We start from the raw sequence: 27,558 nt of genomic DNA on the forward strand, positions 1-27,558 counted from the left end.
TTATTCTTAATTATTGGTAACGAAAACGAAAACGCAATTGCAAATATACTACACAAAGAGCAAAGCCTAGATCCTCTGTTGGAACCCCATACTATGATACTATAAGCAAAAAATACCCCTGGAAACTCAATTTCGAGCATTCCATGCATGCCAAAACAAAAGAGAATATACAGGGCACCTCCAACAGGCCGGCCCGATATCCCTCAGCTTTACCAACAGTCGCCTAGTACCGCAGTTTTTAGAACCCGAGCGTTAGGTAAAGGCTCGGGGCAAGACGGCAGTGTCAAGGAGACAGTGGACATACGCCGAAAAGGTTGAGCAAGACTCGCGGGGTGGTAGCGGAGGTAGTAGGAGCATCTATGGGGCAAGAGGGAAAGTGGTGCAAATGAGGGATCGAAGGCGGCAAGAGGGTTTATGCTTCCGAGGGCCTTGGCCGAGGTGGATGCGAGGGTTTCCAGGCTCGTATTAACTCTACGACTCCGCTATTCCCCCTACCAGTAGCGAGTAAGAGTGGTGCTCAACCGAACCTGTCTAGAAGTTCTATATTGACACCCCCATCCAAGTAGGAGCTTTACCACTCCTTTGTGCCTATTCTAGGGAGCATACAAGAGCGATGTCCGACGGGGCCCGTTTTGCCTGTTGGACTGACATCCCCCTATCTCACTTCCTTGTGCCCACTCCCAGCAGCATGGGTGAGTAGTGCTCAGCAGAGCGATCCTCGCGCGCCAGGGTTGGCGTCCCCGCTGTGTCAGTGGTTGCTGCACTATTCGCTTGTAGCCCTATATGGTAGGATACGATAGTGGCGTTTGGCCATCACGATCTGGCTTACCGGGACCGACATCCTGCCGCTCTGGTAGTAGCTGGACCACTCTTTCGTGCCAACGCAAGCAGCATACGCGAGCGGTGTTCGACCGAACGTGTCTAGCCCGTCTGGGTTGACATCGCCTCGTGCGAGCAGCAGCCTCACCAGTCCCTCATGCCCTTTCACGGCAGTCAAAATAGTGGGGCTTGGCCAACATCGCCTGGCTTCTCGGGATTGACACCCTGCCCTAGTGAAAGCTGCACCACTCCCCCGTGCCCGTTCTCGGCCGCATGCGATAGTGGCGTTAGGCATTGATTTTCTGGCTTATCGGGGTTGACATCCTCCTGCCCCAGTAGCAACTGCACCACTCCCTCGTGCCCATTTCGAGCGGCCCATCCCAGTGGGGTAATACCCATGAAATCTCCCCCGTTTATATCAAAAACCCCCAGTTCCATCAGAGCACTCACAACCCCAACAAGTCCGAGGAAGGATACACAGTGGAGTCCTGTGTCGGGGAGAATGCCCCCCTTGTCAGCGAGATAGTAGCGACATCTGGACTCCAAAAGCAGCCCAAAGGATATGTGGTTATGGTACCGCCTAAGGAGCTTCAGCGCAAGAAACCTCACACGATCTGAAGGCTCCCATTTCCTGTAGGTTCCCCAGTCTAAAAAATGTTCGAGGAAGGATGACCTGAATGTTGTGATGCAGATCAGCTGAAAGGCTCATGACCTGCTGGGAATTTAGATGTCAGGTAGGTCTTGGCGATCCCCGAGCGAGAGCTCTGGAAAAGGTTTTGATGACTGGAGAGATACTCCCAGAACGTGAAGTGGATCAGCCGAACAGCCGACCCTTCTCTATCCACCATTACAAGCCCTTGGTAACAGATTAGCACTAACCATATCGAGGAGAGATGGCCCGGATCAAATTAGTGGATCCCACTTTGACCGCCAGAGTGTGACACGGTTCATCTGCTTTCAATGGCCGCTCCGAATGACATATCCACCTCAAAGCCACCATTCCGAGTCTCGACCTATCCCCACCCTGAGCTGTTATGCGTTGAAGAGTGACACCGTACGCATCTCCCAAGCTCAAGCCATTGTTCACTCCACGAAGCTTCTCCCACCGTCGGCTGATGGTTGGCTCTTGTAGGATCGCTTCAACACTCAGAGACACCAACAGAAATCTAGGCATATATCTATCAATGGATGCTCTCAGGCAAGTTTCTCCGGACAGCCGATCGTACCCACATCTCTGAGACGTTTCAGGAATCTCCCTCACAATCTCCGCCTCCTGTCTTGAGTCCATTTCATCGGGGGTTGTGTCTTCCTCCAATTTCCTGCGAATGTAATCAATTATATCATTTCCTCAAGGACTTATAGATACAGCCACCGTTCCTCCAGGGAGAGGGCTTTCCAACTAGTCCAATAATTACACCAGAACTTTGTGAAAACCAACATCAGGCTTGTATCTACTGTATTGGTGTAGAACAGAGACCACAAAAATGTTTGGGCATATCCATCCCATATGCTAATTCAAAAACCCGCACTGCCACAAATGAACACCCCAAGTCCCCAGACGCGAACGGGCCTGTCAACCGTCAGCCCTGCGAACAAGCAATCGGCTGCGAAGATTCTCGTTTGAAAAGCAAGCTAGCACAAGTTAACCCACTACCCATACCCGTCGGAAAATTGCACTCAACGGAGGTTATGGGTCAATTTCCCTATCCCCAGTTATAAGGGATGATACCGCCGTTGTAATAATAATATTATTATGCTATAATACCTCAATATTGCCCAAATCACCCCTCAATCATTCCTGGACGCCAGGAGCAAACCCCCCAATACCAAGACGCAATCAGACTTGTCAATGAATGGCGCAGAACCACACAGCTTTGGACCTCCAGAATTAAATCTACGATACCGCAAGAATAACTCCCCGTTGTAAAATGTTGAAAACCATGCTTGTGCACCCACCAAACCGGTTGTAATTCTTGTTTGAAGTTGTACTTCTTGCTTGATTGATGCTCTACTGGGGGGCTATCAGGCCCTACTTATGCTATTCAAGAGCACGCTACAACCGCCTATGACATATACCTAGTGCGAGAGAAAAAAAGAAAAACAAGAACAACAATACAACATAGCCAAACAGTAAAGAGAAATGAAACGCGAGCGAGATAACCAAACTAGTACTGCGATAGAGTTTCTGTGGAAACTCTGTAGTAGTCAACTGTGTAATGAGCTCAATCGCATAATGAACCCATATTAAAATATTCTGTCGTAGTCAATGACAAAACCAATTCATATTTAGAAGTCATATTACAACAAAACCTCCCCTCCTGCGAGTGATACTCTATGACTGCCTACGTCACTCTCGTGTCCATAGGCCTATCTCTAGGCAGTGGGCACTGATTCCCCTCCTCCCCCCGTTCATAAAACAACCAACACCGCACACTCGACCCCTGTCCCTAAGATTCCATTCAGCACCCCCATAGAGCTGGCATGACAGTCTCTCCCGGAACACCTCTTTTGGAATTATTGTCAATGCTACACTTAAAGCACACATTCTCAAAGTTGCACAAGGGTCCCATAATTGATGTATGGCCGGCTTACCCACTGCTAATATGCTAGCTCTTACCCCACCGTGCATTGCACGCTATCATATTCAGTCCACTCTTTGTGGTTTTACGATGATGTTCACGGCTTATCACTCGATCCCTCCATTCCTGTCCCTGGCTAGGATCCGCATAACGGGTGCTGGTGCATATGATCCGAGATGGTACGGATACGCAATGCGAAAGCACGGCCCTAAGGAGACCTCGGGGGAGAAGGGGCAAGGGATATCTCGAAAATGACTGGGGCCGGTGCCTCAGACATTGCTTTATCGCGAAATTTCTCGACGATGCCAACCACTTTTATAGCACTTCCGAGCTGTGCGAGATCTGATGGCTACTTCACCATCCTCAACGTGTTGCCTGAGGGTGTTCGTTGAACAGTAAACAAGTTCATGCCTGCAGTGAGCAGAGTTGTCCTTTTCCACATCCTTAGTCCATCCTTAGTCCCGGTTAGGAAGAGGTTTCTCCGCTAGCTTAGCTATTGGAGAGTCATGAGAAATTAACAAAACATAAAATATCACCCGAATTTCAGTTCTGTTGCTTTTTTCCCATCTAGAGGGAAGGTAGGGTAACCCTTTGTCCAGGCATTACACCCGGCGTTACAAGCAAAATTGTCCTATCATAGAAAGTTAGTACGGAGTTTTGTCTTCTGGAACCATACATGCCGAATAATTCCTAATGTGCTGGACCAAGCTAAGCAGTGCGGAGCATTGACACATATTGCTGCGAAAACCTAATACGAGCACGATACTTAAGGCGAATGGGAAAATGGGTGGTGCGAAATTTCCGCTCGGTCTGTGTTATGTATTTATTTGGGATCGACGAGATAGTGTGAATAAATAGGGTAGACGGATAGATGGGTGGATGGATGGGAAAAGCATTGGGTTACATTGAAGTGCGAAAATTGGTGAAAAAAGGCAGGTTAAAGGAAAACATGACGGATGGACGGATGGACGGATGGGGGTGTCATAGTTGCAAAAAAAAAAATGATAAATAGAAGACGTGGAACAGCGCAGAAAATATTCAGGATAGGGGAAATGAGGATGAAGGAAAGAAATCACTTTCTGGTTAGCTGGTACAAATAGCAATTAAAGCGTTTCCCTTTGATTCTCTTTTTCCTCATTTCTCATTTTTTTGCTCGTTTCTTCCGAACCATCCACCAACCACCTACTTGCCCCTCCTCCACCTAAGAGAATGCCGGCCCTAGAGTAAAACATTTGTGGGGAAAAAAAAAAGGAGAAACAAAAAAAGAGAGAAACAGGAAAGGAAAAAAGGTAGACAAAGAGAAAAGCTCAGAAACCCGAACCAAATGAGAGAAAGTGTAAGTTATCCGAAGAAAAACAGTCAATAATGTGCTTTTAAAACACCTCCACAAATTGATTCCCTCTATTGCGTTTTCCCAAGCAGTTTGTTTTTTGGTATCCGTTGATGGCGAGAATGGTTCACATGTCCATGCTATCCCCATTGGCAAAGTTGAAGCCCCCCTGCTGCGGTTGTGCACCAAAGCTAAAGGTACCAGCTTGGCCATCTTGCTGGGGTTGGGGAGCCAATCCCTGAATCTCCGCCCCGGTCTCATCGTCCTCATCAGAAAAGTACTTTTCGATGATGTTATACGCTTTCATGTAGATTTCCTCATTGGCATTATTTTGAGCGGCATGGATCCTCTCCATTCCACCAGCCTCCTCGATGAACATAGCATAACGGTTCATGTTGTCGGTCTCAGCGTTCTTGTCCATGTCGCCAACCTTCAGGATATTCTCGAGACCATCGAGGGCAACCTGAATGATCTTATTGTCCATACACCCGAGAAGGTCGCAAAGAGGTCTGATGCATCCTTGAGAAACGAGATATCTAATTTGTTCGGGCTTTTGGAGTCCTCCACTAGTTGCATTCGAAATTGCCCAGCAAGCTTCCTTACGGGTCTTAAAGTCGCCGTGCGAGAGGAGGTTGATGAGTGGGGGGATTATGTTGGCATCAATGACCGCCTGGATCTGGGTCGAATTCCCGGCGGTAATGTTGGAAATAGTCCAACACGCCTCCTTTCGGATCCCATCCTTGGGCGAACCCAACAGAGCTAGGAGGGCAGGGAGAGCGCCGCAATTGATAATAACCTGTGTTTGCACATCATCTCCGGTAACGATGTTACCAACTGAGCGAAGGGCGGGAGTCTGAACTGAGGTAGACGAGTGCATCAAAAGTTCGACAAGGCGCCGCGGAATTCCATTCTCAATGACCGCTTGGATCTTATCATTGGAGCCATCCGATAGATAAGAAATAGCCCAACAGGCGTCAATCAGGACTTCATCATCCAGAGAATACACCAACTTTGCGAGGACCGGAAGAGCCGGAAGGATCTGAAAAACTGTATCAGCACAACTGCACTTTAGAGGTATCCCCATGTTTCAGAAAACTCACCGTAGGCCAATCCGGTTGAGGGGTCTTTCCACGGCAAAAGTTGCTCAACGTCCAAGTAGCATTCCTAAGCATGCTCAACTTCCGGCTATCGCCCAAGAGGCTCAACAGAGGTGGCAGAGCACCAGCAGACAAAACGAAATCCCTGCATTGTGGCGAATCACCAGCAATGTTACCCAGAGCCCAAACAGCCTGCTCTCTAACATCTGGCTCGTGGCTAGATAACAAGTCGACGAAAATGGGAACAGCGCCAGCCTCAATGACAACTTGAGTCTGTGATGCAGATCCGGACGCAATATTGGTCAAAGCCCAAGCCGCCTCAAATTGAACGAGAGTATGGGGTGAGCGAAGAAATTCTACGAAGCGAGAAACCACGCCACATTCGATAACTTTCTCAATGGGAGGATTGCGCTCCTTCGACAAAAGTTTTCTGAATCTGGTGGTAGCCTGAATTTGTTGATCAATTGATTCAGAAAAAACACCGGCGCACATAGACGGGAGGTCCTCGTTTAGCTGTAAAACAGCATTAGCGCGTTAGCGAGCCCAAATTTTGTACGACGACGGCAAAACCAGACGATATAGCGTAGGGAGAAAACTTTTCCGTCAAGTAGGGGAATAAAACAGTAACTTTCCCAGGCATCATTATCATGGGGAGTTCGTTCAAGAGTCTGAACGACTCGAATCTCGATAGTGGAGAATCCCGTATCGATGCCAAGATTATGCATATTGGGGCAGTTTTATTGGAAACAAAGCAGAGCAGGGACTGATTCGCGGGGAAGGCGTGGGGTAAACAAAAGAAAAACGAGAAGAAGAAAGAAAAAAACTCACCTGTGATTCGGTTCCTCCCTCTTCGTCGCTATCGACGCCAGCTCCGGGTGCAGGGCTAGTTACGGCCATATTTCTCCGTTTTGCCAGATTCTCCTCCCGCTTCTGCTTTCGGATCTCCACCTGCTGCTCCTCGCGACGACGTCTCAACTCATCGGGCTTGAAGTTGGCCTTCGCCTTAAAGTTGCGTCTATGCTCAGGAATGTATCGGTCGGCCATGTTTGACGGATGTTTTTGGTGAAAGATTGATTTTGTTGTTGCTGCTGTTAGAAGAATTCGTGTTGGTTGATGAAGGGAAGCAGGCTGGTGGCGGGGTGAGAGGAAGATGAGGGGTGCGGAGGTGTGAGACGGGGGGGGATAAGCAACGATAACCTAGCAGTGGGGGTAAAGGGTTATGGAAGAAAGGCAGAAAACAGCCACCAACTGCTACAGAACGCAGGGCAGGGCGGGTGAGAGGAGATGAGGATAGAACGATTTGCAAGCTATGAATGAGATTATTAAAATTTCTATCCCTTCGCTTTGTGAGGATGGAGGATGGAGGTAGAGGAAAATAGAAGGGAAGAAGAAAGAAAGAACAGATCCGATAGGGGGCAAGAAAGTCTATCAACCGGCAGAGGTAAGCAAGCAGCTGGCAACAACAACACACAAAAGCCGACACGGTGGGAGCAACCCTTTCCCCGTAAACGCGTTTTTCCCCTTCTTTTTCTTCATCCCTAGTTTGTTTCCAGCCGGTGACTGACAGTCTCCCTTTGCCTTCCCCTGGATGGCTTCCAAGTTACTCCCATGGTCCGGCACACATTTATTCAGCAACTATGGCAACTATTATAACAATGCGAAGTTTCAATGCTTCAACCTCCAGTTCAGATGAATTGTCCCATCTCGCATCTCCCGCCCGAATCAGGACGTAATATGTTATGAGTTGAGCTTTTGTTATGTGTCATGTGATACCCAACTCAAGTTCTTCTGGGAACAGTGCTTCCACCATATTATGATACCAGTAATTTACTTGTACAGTACAGTACCAACAATACTCGAGTACAGTACCGGTAGTATAGTAAATTTACACCCACGGTCTTGGTCCCGCTCCGGGAACATCAGTGTACTCGAGTATGCTGCTGAAGATAGGCCGAGTTCCATACAATACCTTCCGCTTCATCCAAAATCCCCTATAGCGCTGCGATATCTCACAGGACCCTCCGAATCTTGACTCGTTGCGTGGAATAGTGAGGCAGCCCCAATTCTAGTACCCAATTGCGCCACCACCACCACCACCATAACATACACTCGAGTACCTGTATCAAGACAAAAGCGATAGTGCAATAACCTCATATAGGATACGCACACTAGGAAAACAGGTGAACCATACACCGCATTACAGCAAAGAAGTATCTTTCATCGTGAGCGCAACTATCATAGTATTCATACATAGACTATCCCTCACACTCCCACCACCACCACCAATCCGATTATGAGAATTCAATAACTTCCGTCCATCCATCATCCCCTTGAGAGGGAGGGAAACAAAAAATGAAGAAAAAAAGACGGAAAATGTAACGCCCCGAGAACATGCCAGCCACCGCGCTCCCCACAAATGATAACAGGTGAGAAAAAGAGTGAAAAGTGAGGAGGAACGAAATCTTTCCTAAGAACTCTAATAATTAACAAACGCGTTTATACCCATCTACCTGTATTCGTTTCTGTGCCTGCCGAACCGGGGCCCCAGGAGACCCACGACGTGCCTGTGTTATGTGTCCCCTGCTCGAGGTCTACGTTACAGTCAACGTCGTCATCGTCGCTAAAGTCCACCTCTTCCGAAGATTTATTCATCCTTCTCAGAGGGACTCGCTCACCTCCGCTTCCTGTCCCTGTCATGTCGTGATCGCTGTAACTACCGGGAATCCTTCCAAGAACCCTCTCCGCCTTAGATTGTTGCAAATGAGCACTGCTGTTGGCAGTAGCATGCTTTACAAGGCCATTTGGATTCCCTCCCTTCCAGTTGCCCCCCGAACCTGGTGCTTCACATCCCCAGCCCGCACGACGCTCCCTTTCCCCTTGCTCACGAGCTAGCCTCTCCCGCTCCTTATTCATGGCCTCTACGGCGGTCTTCCATTCGCTACTAGTCTCCCAATTCCAACCGTCCCCGATGCCGGAGAATACGGGTATGAACCATCTCATCCACTGATCCTTTCCCCCGAACACCTGTTGAAAGTTCTCCCTACGGCCGAGATGGAATGCATGGGGCAGATTATTGGATGCTTCCTCCATTATATAGGTGTTGTAGCGCTGGAAAGCCTCGATATTCTCTTGCCTGGCCTGGTAGTTAGGATCGTCGTAGAGATGGTGAGCATCCTCGGGCGGGGGTGGGCAGCGACGAGACAATGTTGGCGAGTTATAACGGACCTTCTCCAGCGATTCGATTGTTGTCATGCCGGAGGCTACCAAAGTTAAATGCCATATGGTGAATCCGCTAAGAACCAACCCAATCACACCAGCAACGACCGCTAGGAGGACCCAATTAACGGGGGTCAAGTCCTCGGGCGAATATTTTTTCTCGCCAGTAGAAAAGAGCTCCTGATAAACATATATGCATGAAACAACGAAGCACAGCAGCGAGAAGACGGATGTATATATGAGAAATAGGAGAAAAGCCTTGTAGTTGTAGAGCCCAAGGCAATTGGACAACCACGGGCAATGGTGGTCCATCTTTAGCACACATTTCCGGCATGTGGAGCAATGATGGGTGCGATCCGGTTTCCGGCATTCACACTTTTTGCAAAAGCGCTCCTGCCCGCTCGACTTTACCGTGATGGAGGAGTGGTAAGCGGTTTCAGTGGTGGGGAGATGAGAGTACGCGTGTTTATCCTGCAAGAATAGCGCAAGCGCGTGAGGTCAGCAAATATATGGTGTCCGGGCGGTGAATGTATAGGGGAAGGGGGCGGGGAGGCGCATTCACATACCGTGTCCATGGGGGATCCGGGGTTCGTGAAAACAGCAGTGGTGTAGGACCAGTTCGCAAGAGCACACAGGGCGAATCCCATAAAACTCAGCACACCACCTAAGGGTGGCCAAGGCAACAATCGTCAGCGAAACTTGTCGATTCGGAGATGGACATTCCATCCCAAAATGTATCCATCAATCGGCGGCCCCTGCTAATCACCCAGAATTCATGGGATAGAGCGATACCTTTCATGCCGCCAACATTCTGCCAGCAGATACTGTAGGAATATGTGTAGACGGCCCACGAAAGTGTGCTATAGACGAACAGCAGTGGGAAGTAGGTTGCGAGGGTACAGCACAGCTTGTCGGTCCGCCGACAGGAGAACCTCGCTTTTCGCCTTGGTGAGCCCATGGCCGGCGATAACATGGGGGAGTCCATGGATGGTTGGGAAGGGGCTCTGTGGGGAGCGAGAAGGATACGGCAATCGAGTGAGAGCGATGTGTGATATATGTTTGGTCAAGTATTTTCGAGGCTTTCTAGTGCGTAGGTGATGGGCGAGAGGCCTCGAGCTGGAAACCCTTACCGGTACTCGAGTATGATATGATACAAGTATGATACCGGTATGATAAGATACTACGAATGTACCCGAGTAGGCTGGAGGATTTATTGCTAAGGGCAGAGGGATGGTTCGGCATCCAAAGGAATTTCTTGGCTTTCCATACAGTTCACAGAGAAAGGCGCTCTGGCGTGCCGGGGGTGTTTGTTTCCTGTTGGCAGCGTAAATGTCGACCCTGGCCGTAATGATAGGGGCAGGGGTAATCTAGGGTTAGAGGGATTCAACAATGGGTATTGTTGTTGGCGGGGTTGCTCGGGATGGAGAGCACGGGCACAGTACCGGTAACTTATAGGGTAGCAAGGCCTTGGATAGTCTAAAGCCACGTTGCAGTGTCGTATCGTGCTGGACGAGCACTGTACTCGAGTACAAGTACGGTACTCTGTACGGGTACTCGTACTTGTATCATACAGCGGGTTGAGCGAGGGATCATGGATGGCCAGGGGGAGCAAACATCCCGGCGGTCAGTGGCGGAGGGAGTGAGGCGGTGATTGCCAGTTGTTAGCAATCTCACATGAGGCTGAGAGACCTCACAAAACTGCCCTGTGATACCGGTGCGAGTATGGTAGCAGCGGTCTACTCGAGCACTCGTACCGGTATGATACAACATCCGAATTGTGACGACGACTTGTTCTATTTCGGGTGCCATCTCTCCCAACACAGCCACCGATCCCCCCTGCCCCTTTACAAATATGACCATTCTGTTGAAGGCGAAACCTGAAACCGTATCAAACGTGCAACATAAGTGAGGTCCTCAACGCAGTACGAGTACTCGTATGATACAAGTACCGGGGACCGGTTCAGTACTGTACTGAGCCTCTAGCCTGTGCGTACAGTACTCGAGTAGCTTTCCCTCACCTTGCAGATCCAGAGTCTCGGGGGGCAAGATGCTCGCCCCATTCAGTATGATACCGTTCTGTGCTCGTGCTGTATTCTACCCCAGAACCTTGTCCTTTTCTCATCATTGCCGGTAGTTTACTAGCCGCATACTGTACGAGTACGGTACACCTCATACTGGGACCCCATTTGCCCGTCCTTCCGCTGATTCTCTGCATCCTTTCCTTTTTGCATTTTTGCATACACACTTGTTTGTTTGTTATATATCATACCGGTACTCCCAGTGTCGCCTTTGATACATCCACATCCCCCCCTCCGTTAAATAAGGCAGGTGGCCCCCTTCACAATCACCACCACCACCACCACCACCACCACAATCACCGCCGCCGCCAACCTCTGTCCGAGTTTATCGTTGTGTTGCTTGTATCATCAACCCGAGAAAACCTGAATAGTTAATATTATTCGTGAAATACTATCTGTGAGTGTCTTCCTACCATACTATTTCCCCCCCCTCTCCCACACATATCCGACACCCCCACACACAGTGCTCGTACTGGTGTGACAACCGGTACGGTAGGGCACGGGTAGACATTGATTACAACTTCCAAAATCCTTCTCCTTTTTCCCCACACCGTATTAGACGCTTGAGACAGTTTGTCTGACATCCGCTGACCCCGTCCGTCAACTCTCAGACACCCATCGCTGGTCCAACCGCGCCTGCCAACCGTCTCCCCTTCCGGCTGCCCTCCGCCTACCTTCCCGTGCTCTTCTCATCATTGACTCCACCTTCATCCAGTTCACCGCATCTTTACTCCATCTATCGTCGATTCCGGCGCCGTCCTTTGTCTATCTGATCACGGCTTCCATCCCAGCCCGTCATGGCGGCTGCTGAGTTCTACAATACAGGCCCCCATCCCAGTGGGAGCCATGGCCCCAACGACGACGATGATTACGATAGACACAATACACACTCACCCATCTCTTCCATTTCCAATAGTGCATCTCCAGTGCACAAGCCTTTACCCTCGCAGCCTTCGTTTCCTCCCACACATGCCGCTACCGGCTACAGCGACGATTTCTTTGGACGTCCTCACTCGACCCAGTCAATAGATACAGCATATCATCCGCATGAATTCGATCGGCCAATAAGCCCATCACATTCAAGTTCTTACAGCTCCCACGACCCCTATGGAAAATCCGCCGAACCTTATAACGATGATATCCCGCTTAACGATACCCGCCCGAGTCAGAATTCATCGCACAACTTGGCGGCTGTCGAGGGTGGTGGGTTTTCCGGTCCAAAGGGCAAGAAGGGAAAGTCTTCTTTCCTAAAATCGAACAAGGGGCGAAGGCCATGGTTTTGCTACATCATGGCGGCAATTCAGATCTCGGTGTTTATCGCAGAGTTGGCACGCAATGCAGCACTCACAAAGACGCCCATTGCGATCAAACCGCAGTTCAATCCTATGATCGGTCCTTCGGTTCATGTCCTCATTAATATGGGCGCAAGGTTTGTGCCTTGCATGAAGACTATTAAGGACATCACCGACAAACCCGGAATCTCATATCCCTGCCCCAACACTACGGTTGAGGATACATCACGGGAAGGATGCACTCTCGCGAAATGGTGCGGCTTTAATGGGGCCAACATCCCGAGTGACCTTGGAGGAGCTGCACAAGCAGGTAGCGAGCCTAACCAATGGTATCGATTTATCACACCAATATTTTTACACGCCGGGTTGATTCATATTGCGTTTAACATGCTAGTTCAGCTCAAACTTGGTACGGAAATGGAAAGGGATATTGGGCATTTGAGATTTGCCATAGTATATTTCGCAGCAGGGATTTTCGGGTTTGTGTTTGGAGGAAATTTTGCTCCTAACGGACAGCCTAGCACGTGAGCCTCTACAAACATTCCCGGGAAAGAATACGCACTGACGCACTGACGCACTGTAGGGGTTGTTCCGGATCTTTGTTTGGAATTTTTGCATTGATGCTTCTGGATTTGTTATGGACTTGGGGGTCACGCAAGTCGCCGAAGAAGGATCTCGCATTTCTTCTGGTTGAAATCATCATTTGTTTTGTCATTGGACTGTTACCTGGCTTGGACAACTTTTCACATATTGGAGGATTCCTCATGGGGCTTTTTCTGGGGCTCACCGTCTTGCATTCTCCACCGTCGATCCGACAGAAGATCGGGGCCGGTGAACCACCCTACACTCCGATGACAACCAACAGGCCGCCGTACGCTGCGAACCCCCATTCCACGCTTCCCGGTGGTTTTGGAGGGTTTTTAAAGAACCCTGCGGGGTTCTTTAAGGGGCGCAAACCGCTCTGGTGGGCGTGGTGGCTTGTTCGTGCAGCTACCCTTGCGACAGCGCTAATCGTCATGGTTGTCCTTATCAACAATTTTTACAAGTACAAGAAGACTTGCGGATGGTGTAAATACCTCAGCTGTCTGCCCGTACTCAACTGGTGTGAGATGGGTGCGTTGACTATGACAAACACCACCACTAGTAGTGACACCAGTGATAATCCTGCGAGAATGTTGGCGAGAAGCCTAGCTCCCCAAGACCTGGCTCAATTTCTTTGAAACCATCTCCTCTGCTTATGTTCTTTTCCCCCACGCTGTCGTTGCTCTGGCTTATAAACAAAAGCTTTCCAGCGGCATGCGAAAAATACCCTTGTTCGTCCTGTTTTGTTTCTTGGTTAAATTCCAAGGATTGTTGATGTGGCTCTTTTTCTCTTTCTTATCATTTCATCACAAGGTGGAGTTGTGTGTTTTTTCTTTCTTGAGAAACTCCGGTTGCCGTGCTCCCTTCGAAGTGGGTGCGTATCCGCGGATGTCACGGACAAACATTGGGGAAAACTGGCGTGTACAGTATAGTGGTAATGGTTTATTGCTTTTCTAGATGAGCGGAAGTGGACACATGGGACATGTTTGACGTGTTTTAAGTTGGCATGTATCATGCATCATGGTGTTATATTTTTCTTGATGATACTTTCGAAAGCAGCATATTTCACACTCGGGGTGGGCAGGCCCAAAGGAAGAAAATGCATAGGATAGTCATAGAAGGTGCTCCTGTACAGTACTTGTTTGTTATATACGCAAAGGAAAAAACAGCAAGAGGTCTCGATATTGAGAAGCAAGAAGAACCGTAATGTTGCAAATTATTTCACCTCTCGTCCCACCATATTTTGCAATATCGCTGCTTCCCTACTCATCAACGTGTGAGTTCTCCTGTTGCCTTTTGATTCACACACAGAATAGGGTAGGTGCAGTAGAAGCCCCAACCCCACAACGTTCCACACCTGTAGGCCATAATTTAGTCTAAGTTAGTATCGTCATATGCTTCAATATCTGGAATCTCCCGAGTTAAAGCGGGTGAGCGCTCAGCGAGGCAGCACTCTCAGCGAGGCACCACATGTCTTGGCGACAACCAAACCGCTTTTCACATAGAGCAACCAAATTCTTTTTTCTTTTTTCTCTTTTCTCAATACAACCTTCCCGATACCAATATCAGATTGCCTCTAGAGTATCAATCTACTTTGGAGGTTTTAACAACAAACCAGCGACAAGTCCACCAATTCAAGTTCCTTTTTGGGAGCAGAGGCTTAATTGGCCTCTGCTCTCTCTTTAAAACCTTCTTCTAGTTCACACTCATCAAATCCACTTTCTGCCTCTTCCTCTGGACTTCCAATCAACCTTCTGGCCTCTCCTACATCTTGCATCAATTCCTCAAGGTGTTTCTCGAATTTCTTCACCCTCCGCTCGGCTTTAGCAACCTGTTCAACAAGTCTGCCTTCTTCCTCTAATAGGGTAGATCCTGTCTTTCTTCGCTTTAGTAGGTTTCCCTCCTCTTCTAACCTTTCTACCTCTGTTCTTTTCCTTACACATTCAGCTAATTTTTGTTTTCTTACAGTGACTACATGGATTGCATTATCATATCCCTTTTGAGTGACTTTGCATTCCTCATTTGTTTGGGATTCAAAGAATCGTGCGATATCTTCAAGTTCTATCCATGCCTTTCCCGCTGTTGGTATTCTTGTTTGATTTGTAGTCTTTTATGTTGAATCTGGACTAACTGTTGCTTTGGGTTCAACAGTTGACGTTCTTCTCTTCCACTTCTGTGAGTGCTCTAGTTGAACTAACTGCCAAATTACTAATTATCTTTTTTAGTCCCCAGTCTGTTGGAGTGTTTTGCGATAAGGTTGCAAGTACGATCAATTCCTGTCTTTGGATTTCAACCTTACTTCAAGGTATCTCTAAGCTATCAATCTCCTATGCTGTGAAGTTGCTTAATGGCTTAGGACTAGGAGATCTTGGTGGGATATGTGGAGAAATACTTAGTTGGATAGCTGTAGAGTTAGGATTTTCAGATGTCAAATAAGCTTCAGAGGAATTAGATTGCATGGGTTGGACTTTTGTGATAATTATTTGTCAGTTGATGGGAACGAGTCCAGTATTTCAGAATCCACTCCAAATATTGGCTTGGGTAAATGATACTCGTCGTGCTATCATGAGGATCTCATAAAAGTTGTTTTTAGAGACTCTATACTCATTTTTCTCAAAATGATGGGTGAGTTCTTTTCGATACTGATGCTTGTATGGACTAAAAATACAAATATCTAGAGGTTATAATCGGTGTATCATATGGGGAGGAAGACAATAGGGAATAATCTTATGTGCAATACAGAATTCTAAAAATCTAATATTGACGTGACTGCTATGCCTATCGAAAAGTAAAAGTTGAGAATTATCTCCCGCCTATTGTACAGAGAAGCTATCGGGTCTGAAGTTTCATTGTAGGTATTTGGAAGCCATGTTTTCATCGGTCTACCCATTATGTGAACGTCTAAAAAGTATATCTTCTGATACACCTTTTACCTTTCTAAACTATTCGGCTATGAACTCTTCTGCCATTAGGATAATTATTGGATTTAGAGATGTTCCATCTGCACAGATACCTTCAATAACTGTAACAAACTCTCATGTACCATCTGATATATTGTAAGTACTTTTTCTTATCAGTCTATTTTTAATATATACTAATTGAAAACTTACTTTGAGTACAATATTTCAATTTTCCATTCTCTTGGATTTCTTATCATATCTAATACACATTCTGACTGACCAAGCTCTAGTAGAAATCCAATCTCATTAATGTTATATGTATTTTCAGGTTTTATTTCATGCTCACTGATAATAACTTCTAACTAAATATATATTCCAGAGTTAATATTTAATTTAAATTCAAACTAATTCAACTTAAAGTTATAATAAATTTTGAAAACTTGAATAGAAAACTATATTGACATATGAAATTAAAAAAAAAAAAGATAATAAAATACCTCATCAAAGAAGCGATTCATTAATTCAAGATTATTTCCATGAATATTTCTGACAAAGTCCAACTGTTGACTAAATCGTGTTTTCACCTCCAGTTGTCTTTTCCTAAACCCCTCTTCCCATCTGTTGCCTAATCTCTCAGTTGGATTTCTCCTTTGTACAACAGAGGTGGCAATTTCTCACAATTGCCATATTGTCAGAGGAAACTCCAACTGGAAGGAAAAGTAGCAGCGCTTAATCACAATCTTCTCCTCTTCTGGCAACAGCTTTTACCTTCGCTGTCCCTCCTCCTCTCTGTTTCTTCTTCACTTCTGCCGATGCATAACTGTACTAGGTGCTGCCCCAATCATTGCCGCTGCACTTTGAAGGCTCAGAGCAGTTCCCATAGTGGCCATCTCAATAGCTATTGGTTCACGTACTCGGACTAGAAACGGGGGCTCGTTTGGCGCCATTATTGAAGTACTCTGGATAAAGGAGATTGAATTATGTATTTGTTGGTACGTTTACTCTAGATTTTGTTATAAAATTTCGTTTACTGATTGTGCTAAAATGCCAAGTCTCATAGTGCCTCGCTGAGGGTGCTGCCTCACTGAGGGCTCACCTGCTTTATCAATTACAATTTCGAACATAACAACTACAGAGAGCTATCTAAATATAAAAAATAAAAGCCTAGGGAGATTGATCATAATATTAAAAAAAAAGCACATCATAATGTACTTCTGTTAGGTGGAGACAACTTGATAGACTTAAAGATTATCTAGGCCAATCAAGATTCGTTTTTGTAGACAGAGATTATCTAGGAAGGCTCGGACTTTGCTCGTTTCGTTTATGACTACTAGGAGCGAAGTAAAGTAGGTAAAGTAGGGTAGAATCGTAAAAACAATATTATATTGCTAAGGTCTCTTCTCCGTTGCTTGATGATGTTTAAAGCTTGCGAGGCACTTCGATATTTATATTCCGCATCTGAGTGTTCGCGGACTACATCTATTTATCATACAACTATGTACTTCATTAATCGTAATTTGCAACGTTGAGTTTTCTTCCAAGATGCGAACACCTGTGGACCCTGAAAACTATCACATCCTCTTCAGTAATTACGGTATTTCTTTTTAGGAAACGTACTGTCCCCAATAGTAATATCCCAATTAGCAGAATCTTTAAACTTATAGCCTAGTTCTTAAGTCGAACTGAGTTGGCTCCAATTGTCTTCGCCATTGATAAAATGATCAGTCTTATCCACGGCTATATCTGCAAAGGTGGTTATCATTACAACCATCGTAGATCATTTGACTCCGATCCTTTGTAACTCCATACCCAACCAATAGATTTTCTTTGGATGACTTCCTATTAACTCGCAGGAAGCCACTCCACTAGACTGGTAATTAATCCCTCGGTTGGCAACCCTTGGTTGCTCTCTGGGTAGTAGGTTTCAGTAACCATTGTAGTATTAAGAATCACCCCATGGCTACGACGTATTCCAAAACCCAGTTACAACACTCCGTGAAGTTCGTTAGCTTCTTTGGTAGTGTCTTTTGGAGTTCTAAACTCTTCTGGTGTATGTAATTGTATTGGTCTCTAGTAGAGATCCTTTACCATTTGATACCATCTCTTTGTACGAAATCGTCCTGTTACCTACGGCCTATGCCAAAAGTGTCATGTCTTTGAAGCCCAGTAACTCTCTGCGTTGTTGGCGGAATTACTCCGTTCTACTTCCCAGGCCTAGCCGAAGGTCCTCTCACATATATTCTGCGAACAGGATCCGGTCGGACAGACGGCGACAACGTATATGGTATTATTCTAACACCTTCAATTCTGTGGTAATATACTCACAGGACGCAACTGAGATTGATATATATGATGACTTGTGGGCCCCGTAAGGGAGCCGGAGAGGGGTGTTGGAGACCAGAGATTCAGATTCCAAGTGGAGTTACCCTACTTAGGGTGGTTTCTAGGTATCAGATTCTGGTATTCCTAACAACTTCTCCAATAATGTCTGCTTCACATGTAATTGGTGATGAAGGAAGAGAAGACCGCAGAACTCTTCTTACTCTTGCAGCTGCCTGGTATGACAGAAATTGGCTGTTTGGGGATGATGGTGCTCAGCAAGTCTCTGGAGGAGGTTGCTGATACTCCTGCAGCTGAGCTTCAACCCAGTTGAGCATGGCTTGACATGTATGAGCGCGGGCCTCCACAGTATCCAACCTCTGTCCCACCTCCTGTACTAGTTTCCCGAGCTTTCCTGTCTTGCCATCACGATGGAATTGTTGTAGCAGCAAGGTAATCTCTCTGCCTCTTTTATTTGCATGCTCAGGCTGTACACGCTAAGGAGGGTGCAGAGGGAGGCCATTATCGTCATCATTATTGGAAGTGGCAGCTACCTTCAGTGAGATAGCAACATTCAGTGGTACAATACTAGCATGGCAAAATCCATACCAGGAATTTCATTCAGTGATCGCAGGAGCTTAAGCCTCATCGTAAATTTTGAAGAACAATGGAAATGTAATCTTCAAAATGCCTGCAGACATGTGTCGGTAGAGTTTATCATGAAATGACTGCTTCAGGACTCCCAAAGTCACCAAATAGAAAGGTTAAAGTAGGTGAGATAAATGTAGTAGAAGCCAAATAGGTACAACTTTATTGAAATAGCATAATTCGAAATATTGTTGACCTTTGTGGGAAGTATGTCTATCTAAGATGAGAATTTGCCAGGGTATCTGCTCTCCAACTTCAGAAGGCTTTGAATAGGGCAAGAACACTTTTCTTAACTACTCATGCCCTGTAGCCTGGGTTGCAAAGGCATTGTCTGTCCAAGCAAGGTAGAATTTGAAGCCTTCAACAAGTTGTTCATAACCTGGTAGAATACTCTTTGGAAAAACAGTCCCCTTCATGATGAACAACAGTGGGATGGATTTCTCAGTAGGGGTTATGCACTCAATGCATGTAACGAGTCTTGTGGTACCTGATAGTGTAGTGAAGGTCTAATTCTTTTCTGTAGTTGTAGCTTTCATCACAACTCATTTATAATATGAAGAATCGCCAATCGCAAGGTCAGATTCATCCATGTTCCAGATATCATGCAATTGTACCTTGTAATGGCAAAGGACTTACACCAATTGGTTGAAGAACTTTTTATTTGATTTAGATGGAATTATCTTGTAGTCATTTTTGAGGGCGGCTGCTCTGACAATCTTTAAATCTGAATGGTGCTTGATGAATTTGGCAACCTAATTCTTGCCTGGCACTGTTATCACAATCTCTGCAGCTATGAACCAAATTATTTGTGGAGCATATGGGAATCCACAGTCCTGCATCTTGAGAATCCAATCCTTTAATTCCTTCTCCTGAGCATGTGAGAGAAGTTGTCTATTTTCATTGTTTTCAGCACAGGTGGGGATTCTGGCACGCAACCTTCCTGTGAGTGTGTGTTCCTGGAGTAGGAGAAAAGAAGCTTGATTTTCCAAATGCAAAACAAGAGGAGATCCTAATATACTACATCCACTCAGCAGTCACACCAAACACTGTGGCCTATACCATATAGGCCACCTTTCAACACCAGGAAGTAGCCACCTTTTCAATATGATGCAGTAGTGATACTCTTATTCCGACATCCAACTATAAGAGGTACCCAATGCGGTAAACCACTTATAATTAGATCAGGTGTAGTCACAGATTGAGAAAACGAACAAAAGTCTTTTGACTAAAGGAAAAGAAAGAACTACCTCTGTATGGCGGACAGGGACTAAGTCCAACACTTCCTAGGGACATTCATTCGATTCTGCGCATTTTCGAGATTTTTCGGATTGACTGTCCATTTTCAAGTAGTGGCTGGAAGCGGGCTGTATTGGCAAAAGTAGCAGTTCTCTGTTGTGGTGACATGGAGATGGTTGGAGGTTGGACTGCTATAGTCTACAGAGGCGGAACGTTGTGGGGTGGTGGAACGTTGCGGGGTTGGGGCTTCTAGTATCTGCTCCATGACTAGACTAGGATACAAGATGAGCCTTTTCCTTGGAGTTAACCTTAGCTTGCTTTGTGTCCTGGGAGATGACGTCAAAGCCAGAGGCTCCCGAGCCACGCTACCCCGATAAAAGGATCTTGGGTTGATGAAGAGATGGGAAGGCGCTGGCAGCGACTGTACGAGTACATAGTACCGTAGTCGTGACTCGGTCAAGTCCGATCCTTCAGGGCTCTCTGACTCTTACGCAATTGTGCCGTAGGTTTTCGCTTCGGCCGCTTCTTATATATTTCGAGGCGAGAAGGTCTGAGGTGCTTTTGACAGGGCTCATTTTTGGTTGTTCATCGGCTCTATCATAAATTTATCAAACCTTATCATCCAAGTACGAGTATGGTATCATACTGTACTGTACAGTACCCCCTCGTAACGGAGTCAAAAGCACGCCAAGATTATCTGGAAAAAATGGGACATTGGCTGTTCGGGCTCACTGTGCTAACATTCTCGTTTCTAGTGATCAATGTCTTGGTTTACCAACTCGCACCGTTGATAGACCTGGGGATCTCCCGTCACGGAATCACTTGCGCAGCTGAACTTGGTGATTCGGTTCAAGCACCTGGAAATTCATACGAGATCTCGTAGAAGAAGGTATGATATCATACCGGTACTCGGTTTGAAAATCTGGATTCTCGGCAGCTCGTGTAGGCTTCAATAACGAGCAAATACTTTGTATTCTTCCCAAAGCTTGATGTGCTTATCGCAATGGGCATGGTACTGTACTCGTACTGTAAATGTTTTTTTGTTTTTTTTTGGGAGGGGGAAATGGATAGCCGAATGACCCCTGGTTAGGTTGTTGTATAATACCAAAGACTTTCACTTTTGGCATGAAATGCACGACCAACGCTCGAATACCGGTATGTCACCAAGCTGTACTGTACTATACTCGTACTGTACGGTACTGTACCGCACTGCACTGCACAGTACAGTACTTGCGTGGTACGAATCCTTTCTATTCGAGGGGAGGAATGCGGCGGCGTATGGTCGTATGTGGATGGGAGAAAAAGTGAATTCTACACCCAAGTATGATACATAATATTATGATATGATATTATTACTAACCTACTGCAATTGCAAGCGGGTTATACCTCCTCCTCTCTGCCAACGAAAGAAGTTTCCGCCTAGAACGGGAACCGGGTCAATCGCACGTGGGTGCATCATTCGTCGCAGTGATGGTGGTTGTTGGTTGGTTGTCACCCTCACGATCCTGTTGCTGTGGTATAGTGGCAGCCACTTTTGCAGCAAAATTTACTTTAGCATGCTGAGCTAGGTTATCATCACTTTGATCTTGGGTGCTCTGCCCCCCCACGCACATTTTTCTCTTCCTCATCCTCCTACACTTCTCCCCTTCCTTTTTTTTCCTTTGCGTTTCCCTTCCCATCCTCTTCCCTTCCTTCCCTACTTAAACCCTTACCGTATCCCTCTACCGCGAGGGTACGACCGAGAGCAAAAGATGTTGGCGGCCGGAACCGTTCCCCCAATAGAAGGGGCGGTAGGCCGGTATAATTGTCTGGGGAGGCTGATCGGGAGTTTCTCTTTTTTTGTATTATTCGTGCTGTGCGTTCCCTCTCTCCTCCTTCCCCCTTTATATTTATCGTGCTAAGGGAAATGGTTTAAAAACAGCTGCGTAACCCAACTCTTCTCAATTGCCACAACCATCGTGAGAGTGATCTACACCACCAACCTGCAGACCCTCCTCCTCAACTTTCCCCTCTCGAAATCCGTCTACCCGACAAGTCGAACGCGGGATATCCTGCCCAAGCCAATCCATAGTCACAACGACTACTGGCGCCGTGTTCCGGCCTACACGGCCATCAGTTATGGGTGCATCTCCATAGAAGCAGACGTATGGGAGTACAGCGGCGAGCTCTTCATAGGCCATGACGTCGCAAGCCTGACGAGGAACCGGACCTTTAGAAGCCTCTACGTGGATCCGCTGCGGGAGATGCTGGACTCGCAGAACCCAGACACGGAATTCACCCACCCCCGGAAGGGTGACGACGAGGAGCCGGGCGAGCCAGTGGGCGGAAGGAACGGCATCTGGGACGTCGACCCCGGTCAGACGACGCACTTGTTCGTCGACTTCAAGACCCCCGGTCACAACACCCTGCCCGTCGTTATCGCGCACCTGGAGGCGCTGCGAACCCCGGTAAACTACCTCACGTACTTTAACGGTACGCACGTCGTGCGCGGACAAATAACCGTGCACCTCACCGGCGACGCGCCCTTCGACTCCATCGTCGCGAACTCCACCTACCGCGACTACTTTTACGACGCTCCGCTGCGCGACCTGTCCAATGGCCGCTACACTCCCAACAATACCATCGTCGCATCGGGGCAGTTCGGGCGGGATGTTGGCAGTGTCATATGGGGACGGGGAATGACGAAGGAGCAGAAACACATTGTGCGTGCGCAGATTGCTGAGGCGCATAAGAGGGGTATCATGGCGCGCTATTGGGATACTCCTGGCTGGCCGATTAGTGTTCGGAACGCGGTCTGGGGTGTGCTCATGCAGGAGGGGGTGGATTTGTTGAATGCGGACGATTTGAAGGTTTGCTCTTTCCCCCTTTCTCTCCTTTCTCAGGAGGGGGCTAATTGGAGCAGGCGGCATCGTATCTAGATTGGTAGGAAAATGGTATAAACTGCTGGCAGGAGAGGTAAGCAGGGGAAAGGAAAGCAAAAAAAAAAAAAAAAAAAAAACAATCCACAAAATGTGGGTCCGAGTTCGTACAGTATTGAATGTATATATCAGACTTATCGCAGGAACTTATTTCACCACACCGATAGCCAACAATCACACACCACCACACTCGAGTACTGGTACAATTGCAAGATTTCATTCAAGTACGCTCATTCGCCGTATTCAATTCATTCATGTGTCAGATCGCGTTACCCTACATCACTCCCCATACAGTAGTACCAACAACCTCGTTTCACGAGTATTGGCAGAACCACGATTGAGGCCACCCCACCTACGTGGAACAATACCGGTATGACACAAGTATCATGGGGATAAAAAAAGGTAACGCCACCTGCTTAAGCGCCGGATGATATACCAGCATGGTACGAGTACTCGTACATCCTCCGCGGACCCTCACTGAAGCAGCCTCGGCCGAGCCACCACTAAATGACCCAGCCACCCCCCCTCGGCCCTCGAGATATGATAGTCTATCAGGGAACCTTGAATGTGAACTTGAACTTTGTTAGACTACCACAGCAACGGTCGTACTGTACACCCCACTAACGCCGGTATGTACTCGAGTAGACCACTCGTAGTGTGAACTGAGCAGGGAAATAATAGTTTAAAGGCATTCAGCCCCGGTGGTCGAAAGTGTTTTCTTTCTTTCTTTTTTTATAGCTAGATTTGTACAGTACAGTGTGCGGAAAAGGCATTAGTCTGGCCAAAGCTCCCTTCACACCGAAAAACCTTCCCCCAAAAAAAACGGGTCTCCGAAAACCCCGGAGCTGAATTGCCTCTCTACTTGCAATCCACGAGTAAACAGGGGCGATTTCATACACGCTGGAAGTAGTAATAATAAATATTTGCACACTATCACAGCCGACCGTTCTGGATGGAGATCAAGTGATATCACATGTGCCGAGGTTGTGGTTGGTGTTCCTCTCGGCCTCTCTTTTCTCCATTCATTCTGTAATAGCTTTATGGGACAAGGCGCCGTTCTGGTTCAAGTTCGTCCTTATAGCTGAGGCCCCCCGTTCGTGGAATTCCTGGTGTGGACGGAGGGTGGCAGACTAGGCTATGGAGGTGACGGAAGTTGTGACCCTTGTGCTAGCTTGGCATGCTGTGGCTTTGTAATGGTTCGGTGGGCTATGATACCTAGTGTTGATTTTAAGAATCGAAGGTGTGAGTTGGGCGGGGTCCACGGCTTCCTGCAAGATTTGTTGGACACGGTGGTACTTGTATCTGCGAGGCAGCGTCGTGCATTTCTTTCCTGTGCGGGTGTAACACTAGGGTAGCGACATTGCACCGTTTACTCGTATGGGATAGGGGGTGCGGGAGTGTAGTCTAGGGATGGGTTTTGGCCAGTGGAGGGCCTCTTATGAGTGGATCACTAGTTTGTCGTTGGGGAGGAGGGCAGTATCATACATATATCTAGCTCTGACTTGAAAAAAAAAAAAAAAAAAAAAAAAACTTTTTCGATCAGGTGAGTAGTCACTATTCGAGTGAGATTTGATGATCGCCCTACTTCGAGTTTTATTTCTTTGAGCATGTTCTGAGAGGTTTCATGTTTGGAAATGGTTGGGTTTTATCATTTGCTTGGGAAATATTGAATTGGCTTATATAGTGTGAGAAGAAGAACCCCTCCTCCCACCTAAGAGAATCTCACCGAATACTAGCCTACTGTTTATTCACTCGATGTTAATTGCTGAAACCTCCTAGCCGTACTTGAAAAACTTGAAATAATTTTTTAACCACCTAGCCGATTAGGTAAATGAAGGAATCCAATATGTGTAAGCTTTAATGGAACTCTAATTGCCTTTGAGGATCTTTGACGGGAGGACTTACGATACTATCGGGGGGAAGATCATATATCATGGATAGAATTGGTAGGATAAGAGGCGAGTCCCTGCCTTTTCCGAAACAGGATACCGCAAGTAATACTAATTATTATTTTTGGAGTCAAAGGAGAGCAATTGTGTGCAGACAGGATTCACTGTGGGTAATATCCTAGTTTTGCTTCATCTCAGAGCGTACAAGTTAAAACGGGACTGTCAGTCTTTTTTAAGTATTCCAAGTGGGAAGAAAACACATTACAGCCTAGAAATCGCAAAGATATTGCAACAACTGTAAACCCAAAAGTTTCACTCCACTATTGCGTGACGGCGCAAGAGTTTAGGAGTGACCCTTCGGCCTTAGAAGAGAAAAGGCATTGAGAGCACCGTTTTATGATAAAGCGCAAATATCCTTGGATTGAAATTTGCAGAAAGCGGTTGAAGGGTTTGTGAGGTTGGAAAGTAGTTCTATGGTGCATCGAAATTTGGAATTGCTCGCATGATACGTGACCAGGATAAAAACCTTGTCGTGGTTACGGAATGGTGATAATGTCCTTCCGGCGAAGGATTGCTATTGAGAATTGGAACGAACATGGCACCCCCTTGTCGTCGAAATGCTATTGACCAAGTCTATTCTGGTAATTGGAATTTACAAAAATTTTGCGATTTTCCCCCTCACGGAAAGCCGGTTTAGTATCACCAGTCACGAGGACTATAACTGCCCGGAAAAACGGGGGGAATAAAATAAAATAAAAATAGGTATGATATCATACTAGTGATCGGCATCGACCCTTGTGCTCTTTGTGCATGCCCACGGGAACTCTGCAGCCCTATCAGATCGCGGCGATCTTTCCCAACGGACTTCTGCAGTAGGCACAGCCAGCCAGCCAAGGAAGCTGCGGTAAACCTCCTGGAGATGCCTTAATTACTGTGTCAACTCCTTCCTTCTCTGTCGGTATTCCCGCGAAAGTTTGCTGTCCGCTGGTACTTGATTTATACACTGCGACGGGAACGGCCGCATCTGATCAGCAATACCGGGGTCGATTGTGCCCTTTAAGAACTCAACATTACTGACGGAAACGTGCATGCTCGAGCAGGTTATGGGGGGTTATGCTCAGACAGATTGGTTATACCCGGATTGGGTGATCGAGCATGTCCACCGCTCGATTGTGCTCGGGCCTGGTCGTTACGATCGGTTCTTCTCTCCGCTAGAGCTGCTATCGTGTGTCAAAATGCATTGTATTTGAAGATTTAAGCAGTTTAGTTCAATCCGATTTCCAACTGGCCACAATTTAGCTAGTGAAGCGACTTTCGATAAACACAATTACTCCGAGATCTCTGAGCCTGAGCTATTGGCGCTATTCCATTTGCTTGGAGCATCGGATTCCGTTTCTGCCACTTGTCATGGAATGGGGGATGGTGAAAAGGGAGGACATTGTTATAGCGTGAATTTCAAAGGAATTTGTGTCGAAGAGTTGTGACAATAATAGGGGGTCTTAATGAGAATATTTTATCAAGTATGATATGCGGGGTAGACACCTTTTATTAATAGATGATAATATCACATGATTACCTAGACATTGATATATGGATAGAGTGATCGAGCATGATCTGATCGTATCCGCCACTACCGAAACCGGGTCTTCTGTCGTAGGACATAATTATGCGAACCCTCCCTGCTCCCCCTTACTCGAATACGTCTCCGTTGAGATTAAAACGATTTTTTATACTGGCCCTGCTAACACCATTTGGTAAGCTTACGGTAAGTTGCCATATCTCTAATATCTCTAATATGTACTGAGCAGTTGCGCCAAGGAGTGATATCTCATCTCATCAAAGTTTCCGATCTGATATCAGGTAGGCTGTGCTCTGATATACCCCGGTGGTATTTACCATCACAACAGGATTTTGCTTGTGCGACTATCCATATCTTCTCCCCCTCAGACTTTCAACATTCACAACGCGCTCGAGCGTAGATCGAGGGGATACTAGTAGTACTGTATCGTGTTGTATTTATCGTGCTGTCCGACCCGCGAAAGGCCGCGCTACCGATCACGACAAGAGGGCGCGGTCTCGATATGAGAAGCGAAGAGCGGGTCTTGTGTATTAACCCACTGGTTTCTGCTGTTTTCAACTGTATCTTGTCATACAAGAAAATACCTTGTGTGAACCACACAGGGCTGTTATTTTAGGTTAAGTAGGTATTTCGAGGAAGGACATTGATCAAAATATATAAAATGTAATTGCTTACCGTACAGATTTAATGTAATTATGATAGATTAATAACTTTAATTTAATGTACAGCGGTCAGTAAGGAACCAAACCGCCACTGGACTGAGACATCAATTTTGGTATCATATTTCGGATAAGTGAAACTCATCAAAATAAAAAGGCATAACTGAAAGAGTTAATCTCTCATTCTTGGGTAACTATGAGGTTCTTAAATCATAATAGGCATTATGGTAGAGAAAAAATAGCCTTTAGATATTAAAAGACTAACTGGAGCTAGGAAGATACCAAGTAATAATGTAACATGTTCACTAGGTGCTGATCATGTTTCTGAGTATGATAGGAGACAGGTGGCTTGCTCTTCCAGAGAGGAAGCAAGAGCTGCAAACTAAAGAAGGCTTTAAAGGTATATTAGGAAAACTA

General features: G+C 46.6%; 5 protein-coding genes; 3 read left to right on the forward strand and 2 right to left on the reverse strand.

Annotated features, from left to right (window-relative positions):
* Positions 1–4,203: 4,203 nt before the first annotated feature.
* GSTUM_00005727001 (uncharacterized protein) lies at positions 4,204–7,188 on the reverse strand. XM_002837803.2 has 3 exons: positions 6,654–7,188; positions 5,829–6,338; positions 4,204–5,767 (listed from the first exon to the last, which is right to left on the reverse strand). Exons 1-3 carry the CDS (start codon positions 6,867–6,869, stop codon positions 4,856–4,858), a joined length of 1,638 nt encoding a protein of 545 aa, XP_002837849.1. The 5' UTR covers positions 6,870–7,188; the 3' UTR covers positions 4,204–4,855.
* Positions 7,189–8,022: 834 nt separating this feature from the next.
* GSTUM_00005728001 (uncharacterized protein) lies at positions 8,023–10,667 on the reverse strand. XM_002837804.2 has 3 exons: positions 9,834–10,667; positions 9,608–9,705; positions 8,023–9,512 (listed from the first exon to the last, which is right to left on the reverse strand). Exons 1-3 carry the CDS (start codon positions 10,024–10,026, stop codon positions 8,322–8,324), a joined length of 1,482 nt encoding a protein of 493 aa, XP_002837850.1. The 5' UTR covers positions 10,027–10,667; the 3' UTR covers positions 8,023–8,321.
* Positions 10,668–11,088: 421 nt separating this feature from the next.
* Positions 11,089–11,892, forward strand: GSTUM_00005729001 (uncharacterized protein; the record flags this gene model as incomplete). The annotated part of the gene is made up of 4 exons (XM_002837805.1): positions 11,089–11,125; positions 11,184–11,369; positions 11,491–11,516; positions 11,731–11,892. 4 exons carry the CDS (start codon positions 11,089–11,091, stop codon positions 11,890–11,892), a joined length of 411 nt encoding a protein of 136 aa, XP_002837851.1.
* A 24-nt stretch (positions 11,893–11,916) lies between these two features.
* Positions 11,917–14,184, forward strand: GSTUM_00005730001 (uncharacterized protein; the record flags this gene model as incomplete). XM_002837806.2 has 2 exons in its annotated part: positions 11,917–12,935; positions 12,995–14,184. The coding sequence occupies 2 exons, from the start codon at positions 11,917–11,919 to the stop codon at positions 13,629–13,631; spliced, it is 1,656 nt and encodes a 551-aa protein (XP_002837852.1). The 3' UTR covers positions 13,632–14,184.
* A 7,315-nt stretch (positions 14,185–21,499) lies between these two features.
* Positions 21,500–23,072, forward strand: GSTUM_00005731001 (uncharacterized protein). XM_002837807.2 has 3 exons: positions 21,500–21,951; positions 22,018–22,945; positions 22,999–23,072. The coding sequence occupies exons 1-3, from the start codon at positions 21,848–21,850 to the stop codon at positions 23,020–23,022; spliced, it is 1,056 nt and encodes a 351-aa protein (XP_002837853.1). The 5' UTR covers positions 21,500–21,847; the 3' UTR covers positions 23,023–23,072.
* The last annotated feature ends 4,486 nt before the right edge of the window (positions 23,073–27,558 follow it).

The sequence above is a fragment of the Tuber melanosporum genome (assembly GCF_000151645.1).
Source record: "Tuber melanosporum whole genome shotgun sequence assembly, scaffold_20, strain Mel28".
Classification (NCBI taxonomy): Eukaryota; Fungi; Ascomycota; class Pezizomycetes; order Pezizales; family Tuberaceae; genus Tuber; species Tuber melanosporum.

Excerpts from the sequence above, each read along its gene's own strand:
- GSTUM_00005727001 (XM_002837803.2), bottom strand. The coding sequence starts at position 6,869 with ATGGCCGACCGATACATTCCTGAGCATAGACGCAACTTTAAGGCGAAG. Across the intron at positions 6,339-6,653 it reads AGGGAGGAACCGAATCACAG|CTAAACGAGGACCTCCCGTC; the intron begins GTGAGTTTTTTT and ends GCTGTTTTACAG. Across the intron at positions 5,768-5,828 it reads CTCAACCGGATTGGCCTACG|ATCCTTCCGGCTCTTCCGGT; the intron begins GTGAGTTTTCTG and ends ACAGTTTTTCAG.
- GSTUM_00005731001 (XM_002837807.2), top strand. The coding sequence starts at position 21,848 with ATGTTGGCGGCCGGAACCGTTCCCCCAATAGAAGGGGCGGTAGGCCGG. Across the intron at positions 21,952-22,017 it reads TTTTTTGTATTATTCGTGCT|CTGCGTAACCCAACTCTTCT; the intron begins GTGCGTTCCCTC and ends GTTTAAAAACAG. Across the intron at positions 22,946-22,998 it reads TGAATGCGGACGATTTGAAG|GCGGCATCGTATCTAGATTG; the intron begins GTTTGCTCTTTC and ends TAATTGGAGCAG.
- GSTUM_00005728001 (XM_002837804.2), bottom strand. The coding sequence starts at position 10,026 with ATGGACTCCCCCATGTTATCGCCGGCCATGGGCTCACCAAGGCGAAAA. Across the intron at positions 9,706-9,833 it reads GAATGTTGGCGGCATGAAAG|GTGGTGTGCTGAGTTTTATG; the intron begins GTATCGCTCTAT and ends GGCCACCCTTAG. Across the intron at positions 9,513-9,607 it reads CCGGATCCCCCATGGACACG|GATAAACACGCGTACTCTCA; the intron begins GTATGTGAATGC and ends CTATTCTTGCAG.